The following is a 15,501-nucleotide window of genomic DNA, read 5'->3' as shown; positions in this document are numbered from 1 at the left end:
ATGAGAATCTTCTCTCCTTCTAATGTATGTGTAAACACTTGTTCAAACCAGGCAATTTTACTAGACCTTTTATGAAACAAACACTTGCACTTTTTTGTTGACCTAACCTGAGTAGATCCTGAACTATTCAGTGCATGAAGAATTTAAGCCTAAGGCCTAGACAGTGCTCTTACTTGAAGCCCGATTAATTTGTGTTTCCAGCACTAATCGCAAATAAACTTTCCTAAAGATTCTTTCAGACATTGTGACATCTGGTGATCTTTATGTGCTGTAGAGGAGCAGGCAGACATTAATACACATTGAGTCTTTATTTCTTATTATGATTATTCACTGTTTGTACCATTCGACCATCACATTTCAAAACAGCAAGCATAGTTGTTTGAGTAGCCTCTTGCCATTCCTGTATATAATAAAAACAAAGCTACCACATTCGATTATTTTACTCCCAGTAATTGTTTTGACTCCTATAAAACTTTAAATTTAATGCCTTACATTCCAGTTTTTGAACAGTAGAAAATCATAGTACTTCTGCTTTCTCACAAAATAGTCTTAATTAATTCCAGCTTCTGGTCTTTGTGCTGTATTTCTTCTTGGCTAGCATGTTTCTTGGCCAGTTTCTTATAATCAACAACATGTGTCCCATAATCCTACAGTGCCATGTCATAGTTAAATCATAGCACAGAAATCTGAACTTGTATATACATTTCTAATAAGTTGACTGACTTACACTTCATTTCGCTGCACCTGGACTGAGAAACAAATATTTGCTTTGGAAGGGAAATCAAAGTCAACACAATAAGTGAAGAAGGAGCGACATGATTCAGGGAATCCAGGATGCATTGCACAGAATTCTGATTTCATTGTTCTTATGTTTGAAAATGAACACAGACCACTGCTATTGAGTGAACCTAAGCCTGACTCAAGAAACTGAGTTATTTTGCCAAAAACCTGCCTGTTCTCTGAGCCCATTTCCAAACTGTGGCTACCCCATGGAAATCCGAGTGAGTTCATAGATTCTATAAAAAAACAAAAAAACCCCTCTCTATTTGTCCTCTCTTGGCATCTTGAGAGCTGCTCTCTTTGTTTCTTAGCCATGATAATTCCTGATGTATGTCGTTCTCATGATACCTAATGCTGTGGTGGGAGATGTATGTGTGTATTGTGCTGTCAAGATGGGAGAGTAGGGTGGAGGTAATTCTCTTTGTCTTGGATTGCAGTCTGATCTGTAGAAGCACTAAAAGCTAGGAATTATGAATTTAAGATGCAGCACCTCCAGAGCTTGTTTGAGAAGTATGTGCATTTTCTCCTTCTGTGTCCAGTGCTTTCCTCTAGTTCTTCCAGATATCATTTCCCCATATGAAAAGGAACCTATCTTAGTTCTGAATATCAATATATCTCAGGGCTGTGGCTCAGTGGTAGGGCATTTGCTCTGTATGCAGGTGGTCCCAGTTCTAATTCCTAGCATCTCCAATTAAAAAGGATTAGATAGCTAGTGATATGAAGGACCTCTACCTGAATCCCTGAGGAGACACTGTCAGTCAGGATAGGCAATACTGACCATGATAGAGCAGTAGTCTTATGTAGGGATGGGCACAAAATGGGAAAGCGGTGGTTCTGTTGGTTCATGGTTCATTTGTTTGCCCAAATTGGACCGGGACCCTGTGGGACCTTGCTCAGTTCCGCAGGGCCTGTAAGACAACCCTCTTCCAGTTAGCCTATGCCTGATTAGATAAATGTAGCTGCCAGATTTCTGTGATTATACTGTATAGTTTTAATGTTAAATATTTTAAGGTTTTTTAGGTTTTAAATGTCTGTTTTTAAATGTAATAACTTTGTTTCGATTTTATTGTTTTATTGTTTGTTGTAAGCCGCCCTGAGCCACTTGTGGGAAGGGCGGGATATAAGTTACCAAATAAAAAATAAAATAAAAAATAAAAAAATTGGTGGTTCGTGTCAGTTTGTGGTTTGTTTGATTGCTTGAACTGTTTTGTGGTTTATCGGGTCCCTAGTGAGCACCAAAGGCATTTAAATGCCTTCTGAGTTCATTTCCCACTCTCCCTTCCAGTGGGCAGATGGGAGAAGCAAAGGGGAGGCAGAAACTGACCTGCTCTACCTCCCATTTCCTTCCCCAGCCAGCTTACCATGGTGGGCAGGCTGGGGACACTAGGTACCAGTGGCATGGCTGGGAGAGGGAGGGGAAGGCATTTAAATGCCACTCCCTCCCTTCTCCAGTCCACGATCTCTCCAGTGTATCCTATGGAGCCATAGGATATAATGGGAAGATTGTGTAGCTGCCGTTGTGCAACTCTAGAGAGAAAGGGTTTAATTTTAAAGCCCCTTCTTTGGAGTCACAGGGCAGCCATGACATGTTCCCTCCATTTTATCCTATGATCCCATTGTATCCTATCCTATGAACCTTCTCTCTTCCCTTCCTCAGCCAACCAGCCTGGACGGCTCAAAATACAAAAACCTCACCAATGAGGTTTTTGTATTTTGTACTTCGCAACCAGTGAGGTTTTTGTATTTTGTACTTTTGCATAGTACACCAGTACCTGCATTATTGTATTACTTAGAATTACAGGTGTAGTCCTGGAAGGCTGGCTGGGGAAGCTGAGAAAGATCATGGAGAGGTCTCCCTATGGGCTCAGCTGGAGCTCTGCTGGGCTGCCCAGTTGAAGCCAGACAGTTTAAACTGTCTTCCCTCCCCGGATTGGCTTCCCCAGGCAGTTTAAACTGCCTTCCCTTGGCTTCCTCAGGAGCCCTGCAGCTATGGGGTGCCTGGGGGTAGCCAAGGCTTGGAGGGAGGGAACGAACCCTCTCTGAACCTAACGAACCTCCATGGTGGGTTTGTGTGAGGCAGTTCTCCCAAATAGTTTCTTAACAACTCACGAATCTGCCCAATTTGTGCATGAATCATGATTTGTGGATCAGTTTATAACCATCCCTAGTTTCATGTAGTGTAGAGCAGCTTCAAGCATCACAGATTTTAGAAAAAAGTGGTAGCTATTTTTCAGCCTATGTTTCAGATAGGCAGGGTTTTGACTGCATCTGTGCAGAATTTTGCATTTTGATGCTGCTATCAGCTTCTCTTAAGTCATCTAAATCTCAGAGCTTCTCAAGTTAACAAGATCACTTTTCTGACCTGTCAGTGGCTCTTGACCTGTTTCCTTTACCAAAGTTTTCATGAATAAAAAATAAATGGAAATACAAAGATGCTTTTTGAACCTCATTATTGTCATCTTGCACAGCTCTTGATGCCAAAGGAAGCTTGAATTGTGTCCAGGAGTAAAAAGGAACATCTTCAGCTCATCTTACAATGGTTATCTCCCTTTGTCATTTTAGAAATTTTACTTGGAGGAAGAGTCTCTTGCCTTTGTCAGTATCCATTCATTTTAATTTATAATGCATAGGGGTTTTTGTTTATTGAACTGTTTATTAGCACTCTAGAAGTACAGCAGGACAATGTTATGCTAGTGACCTGCAGTATCAAAAATGCATTCAGAATGTTCCTATTTACAACATTTAATGGTTAGGTGATCAGAAGGCTAAATAGACTTGCTTTGTGGTGTTGATGAAGAGAGAAGTTCCTTTTGGTAATACTTTTAACATTGTTTCTTAGAGCCAAACTGTTATTTTTTGCTCAATAAATCAGTTCTGGATTGTCAGTGAAATGGAGCCCAGTCGTTCCAAATTCAAGTGTTACAGAGGGGGTCCTTACTAGATCATAGGGCAAGTCCTTTATGTCCCTGCTACAGTGAATACACAGTCTTTTCTCACATTAAATGATAGATGGTTATGGAACACCAATGCCTACTTTGTTTCAGCTCCTTGTCAGGTCTAGAGAACACAGTGTTTGCATTCAGATGGCAAACTTAACCATGGTAAAGTTGAAATATGCACAAATGAGGCTTATTACTGGGTTTGCACATGTGATCTACTGTTTCTTACGCTCTCCTCCCCTCTTGCACAGGGTGCAATAAAGAAACCTCAGAAATTAACTCCCAACCACCCTTGATATGCAAATGCAGATGCACAGGTTAATTGGGGATAGTTCTTATGTTCCTAGTTTACTCCCCTGTTATCTCCCACACTAACAGAGATTCTAAACTAGAATTTAATCCAAATTTAGACTCTTGTGTACGGGGGGACTACCTTCCATTAACTATTGCCTAACTAGTTTCTGATCAGGCTTACTTCATTATGCTGCCTGTGTTAAGGGAAGTAGGTGTAATCGTGGCAGCATGATGCATTTGGTGCACACTTTAACTTTACCATGGTGAGATTTGCTGACAAAATGCAGCCTGTATCTTCAAATTTGTCTTTAAAATGCATGCTTATAAAAGCAAAATATAGTACACTAAGGAGCTCCCAGTTTACTTTGAATTATAGTGCTTCAGGAGTGTGGAACTCTTGTTTTTGTGAAGGTAGTGTAGTCTAACTCATGTGCCTCATCCCTGAGAGAAAGGTTAATTTCTTTCACATACAAAAAAAATCACTCTTGCTTACTGGATTTTTGTTTTCGTTCTGTTTATCTTAATCTATTTACAAATTCCCTGTTTCTGTACTATGATGGGAAAAAAATTACTGAAAAATCGCTAGAATAAAAATCACTGAAGCAGTTATTGAAGCCTGTCAGTACATTTAGAAATCTGTACATCTGAAGGCCTGTGTGACATGCAAGCCACAGACTGCAGCACAACGTGTATTAGTCACGGTTTTATTTTATTTACTGAATAGAACATGTAACACATGTTTGTCAGGGTTTTAGTTTATTTACTGAAGAGAACACATAATGTGTTTGTCAGGGTTTTAGTTTGTTTACTGAAGAGAATACATATATGGCAGTATAAATCCTTAGAAACATAGTTAAGCCAATTTACTTTTTGAGTTTTGCTGTTTCTGCCAGGGGAAAAGCAGAGCGCTGCAGAACATCCAGACCGGGACTTCCTTACAGAAGAGGCAGTCAAGAAGGAAACTCTGGATTGTGTAAGAAGCCCATCTCTTCATTTGTCTGTAGCCAGAGGATCAATTCTTCCATCCTCCTCCCACTCCTCTGGATCCTCAAACAGGTTGGTTTTCAAAAAGTCCTTTTCCCTCTTCTGTATGTGGCCTCAAAGGACTTGGGAACAAAAGTCTTTGACCAATCTCTCAGCCTAGCTGGTCTTCACAGGGTTGTTGTTAAGAAAAACTTAACCCAGACAAGACAGAGGTTATCTAGATTAGTAGACAGGCTGACCATGCACTTGAGATCTCTCCTGTCTTGGGTGGGCTCATACTCCTTTGAAAAGCCATGTTCACAGCTTGGGAATGCTGTTCGACATGGCAGTCACCTTAGAAAACCAGGTGGTTCAGAATGCTTTTGCCCAGCTTCGACAGGTGTGTCAGTTTCTACAGTTTCTCCTTCAGTCTGATCTAGCTGCAGTGATTATTGAGGAAGGATTATTGAGGAAGCTGCAGGGTTATTGAGGAAGACTCAGCATGGGTTCTGCAAGGGAAGATCTTGCCTCACTAACCTGTTGCATTTCTTTGAGGGGGTGAACAAACATGTGGACAAAGGAGACCCGATAGATGTTGTTTACCTTGACTTCCAGAAAGCTTTTGATAAAGTTCCTCATCAAAGGCTCCTTAGAAAGCTTGAGAATCATGGAGTAAAAGGACAGGTCCTCTTGTGGATCAAAAACTGGCTGAGTAATAGGAAGCAGAGAGTGAGTATAAATGGGCAGTCTTCGCAGTGGAGGACGGTAAGCAGTGGGGTGCCGCAGGGCTCGGTACTGGGTCCCATGCTCTTTAACTTGTTCATAAATGATTTAGAGTTGGGAGTGAGCAGTGAAGTGGCCAAGTTTGCGGATGACACTAAATTGTTCAGGGTGGTGAGAACCAGAGAGGATTGTGAGGAACTCCAAAGGGATCTGTTGAGGCTGGGTGAGTGGGCGTCAACGTGGCAGATGCGGTTCAATGTGGCCAAGTGCAAAGTAATGCACATTGGGGCTAAGAATCCCAGCTACAAATACAAGTTGATGGGGTGTGAACTGGCAGAGACTGATCAAGAGAGAGATCTTGGGGTCATGATAGATAACTCACTGAAAGTGTCAAGACAGTGTGCGTTTGCAATAAAAAAGGCCAATGCCATGCTGGGAATTATTAGGAAGGGAATTGAAAACAAATCAGCCAGTATCATAATGCCCCTGTATAAATTGATGGTGCGGTCTCATTTGGAGTACTGTGTGCAGTTCTGGTCGCCGCACCTCAAAAAGGATATTATATCTTTAGAGAAGGTGCAGAGAAGGGCAACTAGAATGATTAAAGGGCTGGAGCACTTTCCCTATGAAGAAAGGTTGAAACGCTTGGGACTCTTCAGCTTGGAGAAACGTCGACTGCGGGGTGACATGATAGAGGTTTACAAGATAATGCATGGAATGGAGAAAGTAGAGAAAGAAGTACTTTTCTCCCTTTCTCACAATACAAGAACTCGTGGGCATTCGATGAAATTGCTGAGCAGACAGGTTAAGACGGATAAAAGGAAGTACTTCTTCACCCAAAGGGTGATTAACATGTGGAATTCACTGCCACAGGAGGTGGTGGCGGCCACAAGTATAGCCACCTTCAAGAGGGGTTTAGATAAAAATATGGAGCACAGGTCCATCAGTGGCTATTAGCCACAGTGTATGTGTGTATATAACATTTTTTGCCACTGTGTGACACAGAGTGTTGGACTTGATGGGCCGTTGGCCTGATCCAACATGGCTTCTCTTATGTTCTTATGATTCATGCTTTAGTTCCATTTAGATTGGACTGTTGCAATGCGCTCTGCTTGGGGCTAGATCCTTTTAACTGGATGCGCTCTGCTTGAAGAGTGGTTGGAAGCTGCAACTAGTGCAGAATGCTGAGGCTAGATTGCTGGTCAGGGCCAGCTAGGAGCAATTACACTGTAAAGTAAAGTAAGTTTATTTTTATATCCCGCCCTCCCCCGCCAAAGGCGGGCTCAGGGCGGCTCACAGACATGGAAACCATGATTTAGATAAAATACAATGTAAACAAGAATTTTAAAATACAATTCAATTACATAAATTAATTAAAATAGATAAAAACAGGTACTATAAGGTGCTATAGGTCACAATCATACATAAGATGGCTAGATGGTTACAGGTCAGTTCCAATTTCAATTTAGTCAGTTTCAGTTTAGTCACTGGCTACTGATAGACTCCGAAGTCCAGTTTAAGAGTATCTGAAGGACCATTTTCTCCATACATTCTTGACTTGGAATTAAGATCTCAAGGAGAGGTTCTTCTGACTGTCCCACCTATCAGTGAAGCTCATCTGGTGGATTATGGAACAAGCTCCCCAAGGAGGTGTGCCCGGCTCCCCTCATTGTCAGTCTTTAGGAGACAGCATAACACAGTTTTAGGACTGCATTTGACTGTTTTGGTTTTTGTTTGCTGACAATCCTTTCTATTTTTTTTTATTATTTGTGTGTGCACACACACACCTAGAAGTCTATGGTGACTGACCCCTGCTGGGGACATGGAGGATATTCAGAGAGGTGCCTGAATAAGCTCGCTTGCTGGGGAGCGCGAGATAAAAATTGAATAAACATAACATAAAGCCTGCCCTCACCTCCCATCTCTTGTGTTTCAAGGAGGTCTCCCATCCAAGTACTTGCCAGAGTTGACCCTCCTTACCTTCTGAGATCTCCCGATATTGGCCTTGCCTGGGCTATCCAGTTCAGGGCAGTTTACTGGCAATCCTAATTAGAATTTTAAAAACTAAAATTGTGGCCTTTTATTTATATATAAATGTTTTATTTTTTTACAATTGTTATATTGTAATTTGCCTTGTGTTCTGCAAGGGAGAAGGGCGGCTGATAAATGTTTTACATGCTCTTTAACATGCCACCTGTGGCTGTTCTGAACCCTGTTCTCCGATGCGACATTTGCGCCATGTTGTTCAATGGGGCTTGTGTTTAGCAGGTGGGTTTCCACTCTGAAACAGCCCTGAGAAATGGGTAAGAGGCAAAACCAGATCTAAAGCCACTGAATTAGTTTGGCAGGATTCAGGCCTGTGACAGTAGATTTAAGGTGCTGAATAGTCATCTTTACTCTGAATGCAGGGTTGTTTGGAAACAGGTTCACAAAATTTGGAATTGCAAATACTCCTGCTCCTCTTCCAAGATGTCTCACTACTTTATAAGTTTCTCGTACAAGTTGCTTTACAAGGGGCCCTTGCCTTTTTCCAGGCTAAGCCGAAGGTTCAGGGTCTCACTGATGGTCACCTCTGGCGAGGGAGTACTAGCAGTATAACAAGGAAAGAAACCATGAAACAAAAATGCAGTAGAGCACTACTTTGCATCCAACTTCTCCAGTTAAAAGGATCTAGTGGTAGATGATTTAACTCTGCCTAAGACCCCGGGGAGCCACCACTAATCGGAGTAGACAGTACCATGACCTGGAAAAATCTCAGTTTCATGTGTGCACATTTTTGGAACAAGAATTTTGATAATGTGACATGGTGCTAAAAGTTGGATTTGTTAGATGAAAGTCTTCGGTGTTTAATGTTTGCTTGTTTTTCGTGTTTTCACATTGGTCAACTCTTTGCTGGCAATTTTAGCAAGGGCCTTCAATGTGCACATGATTAGTTCATTCATGCTTCATAGTTGACCTTTATTTGACTCTTCTTATATTTACTCTGAAGACAAAAACAATTAAGCAGATAGGTACATGGGAATGTAAAGTATGTAAAATAGTTTGAGGGAAAGCTTGGCAGTGCTTCTTTCATTTTGAGAAAACAGCTTTTGAAAATGTAACTTTGCAGCATGCTTTAGGGAACAGATGTTTCCCATTGTTTCAGTATCTCTGGTTTCCAGAATGTTACTCCCTACATAGCCAACATAATATACCATTGTTACTATAGTTTTAAACATTTGCTATGAGTGTGAAGAAAATCTTAGGACTGTGCCTGAAAAATCACACACACAGGCCCTGCAGAGGAAAAAAGAAACTAATTTGCAGTCTTTCTTGCAGTGGCAGCTCATTTTGATGATCATATTATTTATGTATGCAAAATTATTATTATATTATAGCTTAAAGAATCGTATTGATGAATAGCTGGATAGATGGTCTGGGTACATTGCAACCAACAGCTTTAAGGACTGGATCCCACAGTCTTCTTGTGTAAGGATCACAGATTCCCATGCTTTGTCCTCCTCTTGATTTTGCCTTCTGATCTTGAGAAAGTTGACAGAAGAGGCAGGAAGAACAATTTCACTTATTTTCCCTGCTTAGCACCACTCTGTAAGTCCTGCATCATGGGATGTTTGGAAATGTTTGGCAGGGGAGAAGAACAATGGAAGATCTGCATCCATTGGCATCTTCCACAACCAGCTCCCTAGATCCAACTGTTTGAGTCTAAAGATTACTAAATAGTCTTATTTTATTCTTCTTGTTGTTTGGCTGCAAGTTGGTAAACGGTAATCTTTTTATTGTGTTTACTGGTAATACACTTGCTAAATTATCCCAGGCTTTATAATGATTCTTGTTAAGGAGAATTTTAATATTTTCCATGGAGCATGGAGATAGCTCTGCAGATATACCATATTTTTCGGACCATTAGACGCACCGGACCATAAGACGCATCTAGTTTTTAGAGGAGGAAAACAGGAAAAAATTTTTTGAAGCTGTGCACCCAGATCTGGGCACCTTTCCCCTCTCAATCCTGCCACCGATCCCAGCCCTTACTAGAAGCAGCAGCTGAAGCCTGGCAGACAGGCACAGAGGAAGCCCCCCCCCTCCGCGAACGCAGCGCTTGGCGAAGCGCTGGGTTTGCGGAGGGGGGGGCTTCCTCTTTGCCTGGCTTCAGCTTCTGCTGATAGCAAGGGCTGGGATCCGAGGCTTGGCTGCCTCCGAACCCAGCCCTTGCTATCAGTAGAAGCTGAAGCCATGCAGACAGGGACAGAGGAAGCCCCCCCCCCCGCAAACCCAGCGCTTCGCCAAGCGCTGCGTTTGCGGAGGGGGGGGTGATTCCTCTCTGCCTGGCTTCAGCTTGTGCTGATAGCACAAGCTGAAGCCACGCAGACAGGAAAAGAGGAATCCCCCTCCCTCCGCAAACCCAGCGTTTCGCCAAGCGCTGCCTTTGCGGAGGGGGGGGATTGCTCTCTGCCTGGCTTCAGCTTGACAGGGAAAGAGGAATCCCCCTCCCTCCGCAAACCCAGCGCTTCGCCAAGCGCTGCCTTTGCGGGGGGGGGGGTGATTCCTCTCTGCCTGGCTTCAGCTTGTGCTGATAGCACAAGCTGAAGCCACGCAGACAGGGAAAGAGGAAGCCCCCCCCTCCGCAAAGGCAGCGCTTGGCAAAGCGCTGCCTTTGCGGAGGGGGGGGGGGTTCCTCTCTGCCTGGCTTCAGCTTGACAGGGAAAGAGGAATCCTCCCCTCCGCAAAGGCAGCGCTGGGTTCCTCTCTGCCTGGCTTCAGCTTGACAGGGAAAGAGGAACCCCCCCCCCCTCTGCAAAGGCAGCGCTGGGTTCCTCTCTGCCTGGCTTCAGCTTGACAGGGAAAGAGGAATCCCCCCCCTCCGCAAAGGCAGCGCTGGGTTCCTCTCTGCCTGGCTTCAGCTTGACAGGGAAAGAGGAATCCCCCCCCTCCGCAAAGGCAGCGCTTGGCGAAGCGCTGCCTTTGCGGAGGGGGGGGGTCCTCTCTGCCTGGCTTCAGTTTGTGCTGATAGCACAAGCTGAAGCCACTTTGCAGGGAGCGATCTCGCCGCTTGTCTCCCAGCCAGGCGTGCTTGCCCCGCGCTTGCGTGCCTGGCTGGGAGACAAGCGGCGAGATCGCTCCCTCCGCCCCCATCGCCAACCCAGCACTTTGCAGGGAGCGATCTCGCCGCTTGTCTCCCAGCCAGGCACGCAAGCGCGGGGCAAGCACACCTGGCTGGGAGACAAGCAGCGAGATTGCTCCCTGCAAAGTGCTGGGTTGGCGATGGGGGCGGAGGGAGCGATCTCGCCACTTGTCTCCCGGGGGCTGCAGGCCCCTCCCCCCTCATCTTTTAGTATTCGGACCATAAGACGCACGCATTTTCCCCCCCACTTTTTTTGGGGGGGGGTGCGTCTTATGGTCTGAAAAATACGGTACTTTTCTTTCACTTGGAAGCTGATTAGAGCAGGGTCTGAAAATTGTGCTTTGACAAGGAGAGAAAGGAGTTATCAACGTACATTGCTGCCATTATGGCGTTTTAGTCTGTATCTAAGTATTGCTGGCATGTCTTAGTCTTGGATTCTGATTGTACTATATCTAAAATATATCTAAGCATTCAGTCATAATTTCATTTTTGAATATGCATTAAGAATTGCTTGTTCTCTTTCAAAAATCTGTGTGAACTGTCATAAAATGATAAACATTGATCTCTCTGTTCATGGTTATTGTTTTAAACCATTTTTTATTAACATGACTTAAAATATTAATTGAATGCCACAAACTGTCAAGGAGTCCAAAACTGAAGTCCATGGATCCCCAGGGCAGTTGCATGCAAATGAGCAGACCGTTGCTTAATTTTTAAAATTTATTTGTGAAGTTTATTTCAATTTCTGCCAGTATGAAAATAGCCAACACAATACTCCAAAAATCATGCAGGAAGAAAACAAGAAAACCAAGTCAGCTGCCTGACACTTTTAAGGACTTATGTTAGATGGCAAAACTTTAAATTCAAGAGTCAAAGGCTAAAGTGCAGGTCTTCTCTACATTGCTAGTAATTGCAATTCAAGCAGGTCATAGTTCAGATCTTTAGTCCATCAAGATCCCTTTAGGGCCTTAGCTCAACTATAGTTTTTGGGCCCAGAAACATCAGGTGATGATGACATCCAGTCAGAATGCATCTTCAGGAGAAGCCTCTAGAAAATTACCTCATTCCCCTGGTTCTACCCCTCCCATCATACAGGACCCCAGGTTTTCAAAAGAAGCTAATTACCACACTTCCATCTTTGGCCTTGAGAATGATAAGAGCTGTGTAGGCCAAGAGACCAATTAGTAACGTCTGCAGGATGGACTAGGCCTATTACTGTTCACATTAACTCTTGAGGGGAGGTTGGGGGTGCCTCAACGGCCCCCTAGAAAGGCTGAGATTCATTGCCCAAACCATGATTGAAGCTAACACATCTAGGCAAAGCAATTATAATTCTATTAAGTGAGGTAGATAAAGGTTTTCGTATCAGCATAAGGCAGGATGCTGCTTGTTGCTTTTGGAGGCACAAATACCAACCAAGTTCCAGTGCACTGCTATGCATTTCCCATGCACGGCTATGCAGAATTACTCCACTCTAAACCTGTAGTTTTCAGTCAGCATAGACAGAAATGATCCTGCATAGCAGGGTTGGCCAAACTTGCTTAATGTAAGAGCACATAAAATAAATGTCAGATGTTTTAGAGCCACAGTGCATGGAACTAATATTACAAAACATTTTATTAAAACTCTTAATACTTCTTTGCACAGAAAGATAAAATACATATGTATGCACTTTAAAATATGACCATGCTAGAAGGAGACTTTTTAAAAAACAAAAGTTGGGAATAACAGTCCCCATAAGACCAGCATAGGGAAAGAATATAGAGAATTATTTTTCGACATCAGTAGGAAAGGGAAACACACATACACTATATAAATCACTGAGCACTGTTTGCATCATTATCTTTGCTTTGACCACCAAAGTTAGTAAATACAGCTCCCACAAGAGCTATGGAACTAAGGAAAGTGGTTCCCAATCTGCATTTCGGCCACCCCTGCTGCATAGGATTGCACTGTTAAGTGGGTGCAAATTTCTATAATGTTGAAGTAGGCATTTTTAAATTTGGCATTTTAACATAGTTTTGAAAGGCTTAAAGAGCTTTCTCAGAGCAGCCTTGTCTCAGAAAAGATGTATCTTAAACGTTGTTATTTATATAGAAGGAAAGTTTTGTATAAGTGAACTTTCAGAGAGACAAAATGAAACACTTTCCCTTGGGGATGTACCTTTGCCCTCCTACTGTCAAGCTTTCAGAGAAGTCTGTGGAATAATAGCTTCAATTTCATCTTGTTTTTTCCCCAGCCCCAGAAAGGATTTGCAGATGCAGCTGGGTTCTTAACCTTGCCCAGGTTTTGATTTGAATTTTTGGGGTGACAAATAAATAGATTTGCATTCAGAGGAGCCAGATTTATTAAGGTCAGCGTCTGGAAGCAATTTCTACAGTGCTCCTATCTGATATTTGCTTACTAATTCCAAAAGATGCTGTAGATTATTTGATTTAATGAAATTTCAGCCCTATATTTGGGTATACACATTAGGGTACTTAATATTTGGTTTTTAATTGCCATAGCAAACAAAAGTTCAAGTCCAAAAATAGTAGTGAACAATCCTGTTATAATAAAACAGAAGTTTTATCTGTTAAGTGGAAAAGAAAAGAAGAAAACGTGTTTGCTGTTGTCATTTAAATATAGAGATACACTATCTGTGAGCCTGTAATATTAAAAATTTAGTCAGATAAGTTTTGAATCCCTATAGATACCTTGGTTCTATAGGGTTCTATTTTCTAACTATTAGAAAATAGTTGTAACACTATAGATACCTTGATTTGAGTCCAATAGCACTAAGGAGGCCAACAAGATCTATAAGCATGAGTTTTTGAGAGTCAGATCAAAAGCTTTCTCTCCCAAGCTCATACCCTGAAAATTGTATTGATCTCTAAGGTGCTACTGGACTCAAATCTAGTGATTCTACTACAGACCAACACGATTACCCTCTGAAATAGGTACCTTGGTTCAAGAAGATAATTCTGTTAAAGATCAGCATTTCCTCAAGTTGTTTTGGCTGGTGTTACCTACCTATGCTTTTATTTTGCAAGCCAGTTGGTTGTCCAGCTGACTGGCTTTACCGTAACTTTAAAACATTGACTGGTATTGGGCAGAACAAGGCATTATGCTGCCTAATCAGTTTCCTTATTTCAAATTAAATGTTGGATCCTGCAGTCTGTTGATGGAAGACACTGGTGACTGCAGATGTTTCTTGCAGCCTCCTTCCTCCAGCAGGGATATTCTGATGCACCAGATCTGCTCCAATGAGTTCAGAAAACATAACAACAGTTTGTAAATATATTCTTCCAAGTACTGAGTTAGTCTACTCTAGTGTCTTCTCACTTATGCAATCTCATTTTCCTTCCAAATGTTTCCACTTAGCATCCTTCATTGCAGCAGTTTTTCCCATCAGAACAAAACTTAAACAACAACACTCAGCAAGTGCTGGCCTAAACAGCACACGTATTTTTCTCTATTTTCTCTAAATGGTAAGTAATTCCATTGTACTTTCATAGAGTAGATGCTGGGAGCCACTGGAAGTTGAATCAGTGAATGAATTGGGAAGGGTACAATTTTCCACTTTATTCAGACTATTACAAAATGTGTCCAGTTTTGTCTGTTTTGGGTGTGCTGCACTTCAGGCACCTATTAATGAGAGAGAAGATGGCATATGCTAAGGAAATGCTGTCATAATGGTAGCAGCTGTAGTGCCAACGTGGTATGTGTAATAAAATGTGACCACTTAATTAGGCACGCTGAACAGTCATTTTTGCATCCGTGAAGTCACTTGGGCAACATTGCCGCATACCCACTGATGTTCCAGCTATTGATATTAAGTCTTGATGAGACAGCTGGAGGCATTATTTGTTGGTTTGTTTATTCCATTTGCAATGTATTACTCCGCAAGAAATTCAGGATGGTGCACATGGGATTTCCCCCCCCCCCCCCCCCCGTTTTATCCTAGCAACCATCCTATAAGATTAGCCCTAATTTATGGGATGCTGATGGCTTTCTGGGATGAATTCAGCAGACAGCTGCATGCGCAAATGGTGATAATGTAGCTACATATACTTTCATGGAGATTTTGTTGTTTTGAATGGTAGATGTCTGATTAAACATCAAGGAAAGCTCCGTGTGGTGATTCTCTTTGTTCCACTTTTAAAGAGCTAGCTGTTCTTCACATGGATTGTCATGCTTGCATCAGAGCTCCCAGAAGCTCACCAGTGCTGCTTTGTGAGCTATAGTTACATGCAATCTGCAAGATATAGGTCACAGTTGAAAGAATTGATTAACCAAGAAAAAAATACCGTCTTCCCTATTCTGAAATGTACGGTATGTATTTTCTGAACAAGCATGCATAGATAGATAGTTGCCGTTTGCTGTGGCCATGAAGCTCACATGCCCGTTCCATGGAAAGCTTGTACTTGTTTTGAGGCACATGCAGGGATACTAAGCAAGATCACTTCCAGTGCAGTCTTGTGTGGAGTTACTCTGAACTGAGACTGTGGATTTTAAGCTCGCAGGATTGTACTGTTTATGTCTAGGGTTGAAATCCTATGCATGCTTACTTGGAAATGAGGCCCATTAAACAAAATGGGGGCCTGTCTGAGTAAACATGACGTTGGATCCAGATTAAATTTTCCGGTAGTGGAAGGGGTGGGGTGTTTCCCACGAATAGACCCCTACTCTATCTCTGCT

The 15,501-nt window shown here is 42.5% G+C and overlaps 1 protein-coding gene across 3 annotated transcripts in view; it reads left to right on the top strand.

Moving 5' to 3' along the window:
• The window catches only part of RAD18 (RAD18 E3 ubiquitin protein ligase), a 207,641-nt gene that overhangs the window by 100,053 nt on the left and 92,087 nt on the right, over positions 1–15,501 (top strand). For all 3 annotated transcript variants that reach the window (XM_060239602.1, XM_060239603.1, XM_060239604.1), the window contains one exon: positions 4,907–5,069. In XM_060239602.1, the coding sequence (XP_060095585.1) occupies positions 4,907–5,069 (163 nt within the window). The remainder of the gene's footprint in view (positions 1–4,906; positions 5,070–15,501) is intronic.

This window comes from Heteronotia binoei, chromosome 5, assembly GCF_032191835.1.
Source record: "Heteronotia binoei isolate CCM8104 ecotype False Entrance Well chromosome 5, APGP_CSIRO_Hbin_v1, whole genome shotgun sequence".
In the NCBI taxonomy this organism is placed as follows: Eukaryota; Metazoa; Chordata; class Lepidosauria; order Squamata; family Gekkonidae; genus Heteronotia; species Heteronotia binoei.
The sequence above is the reverse complement of the archived record's forward strand: the minus strand, read 5'-3'. Positions and strand labels throughout refer to the sequence as shown.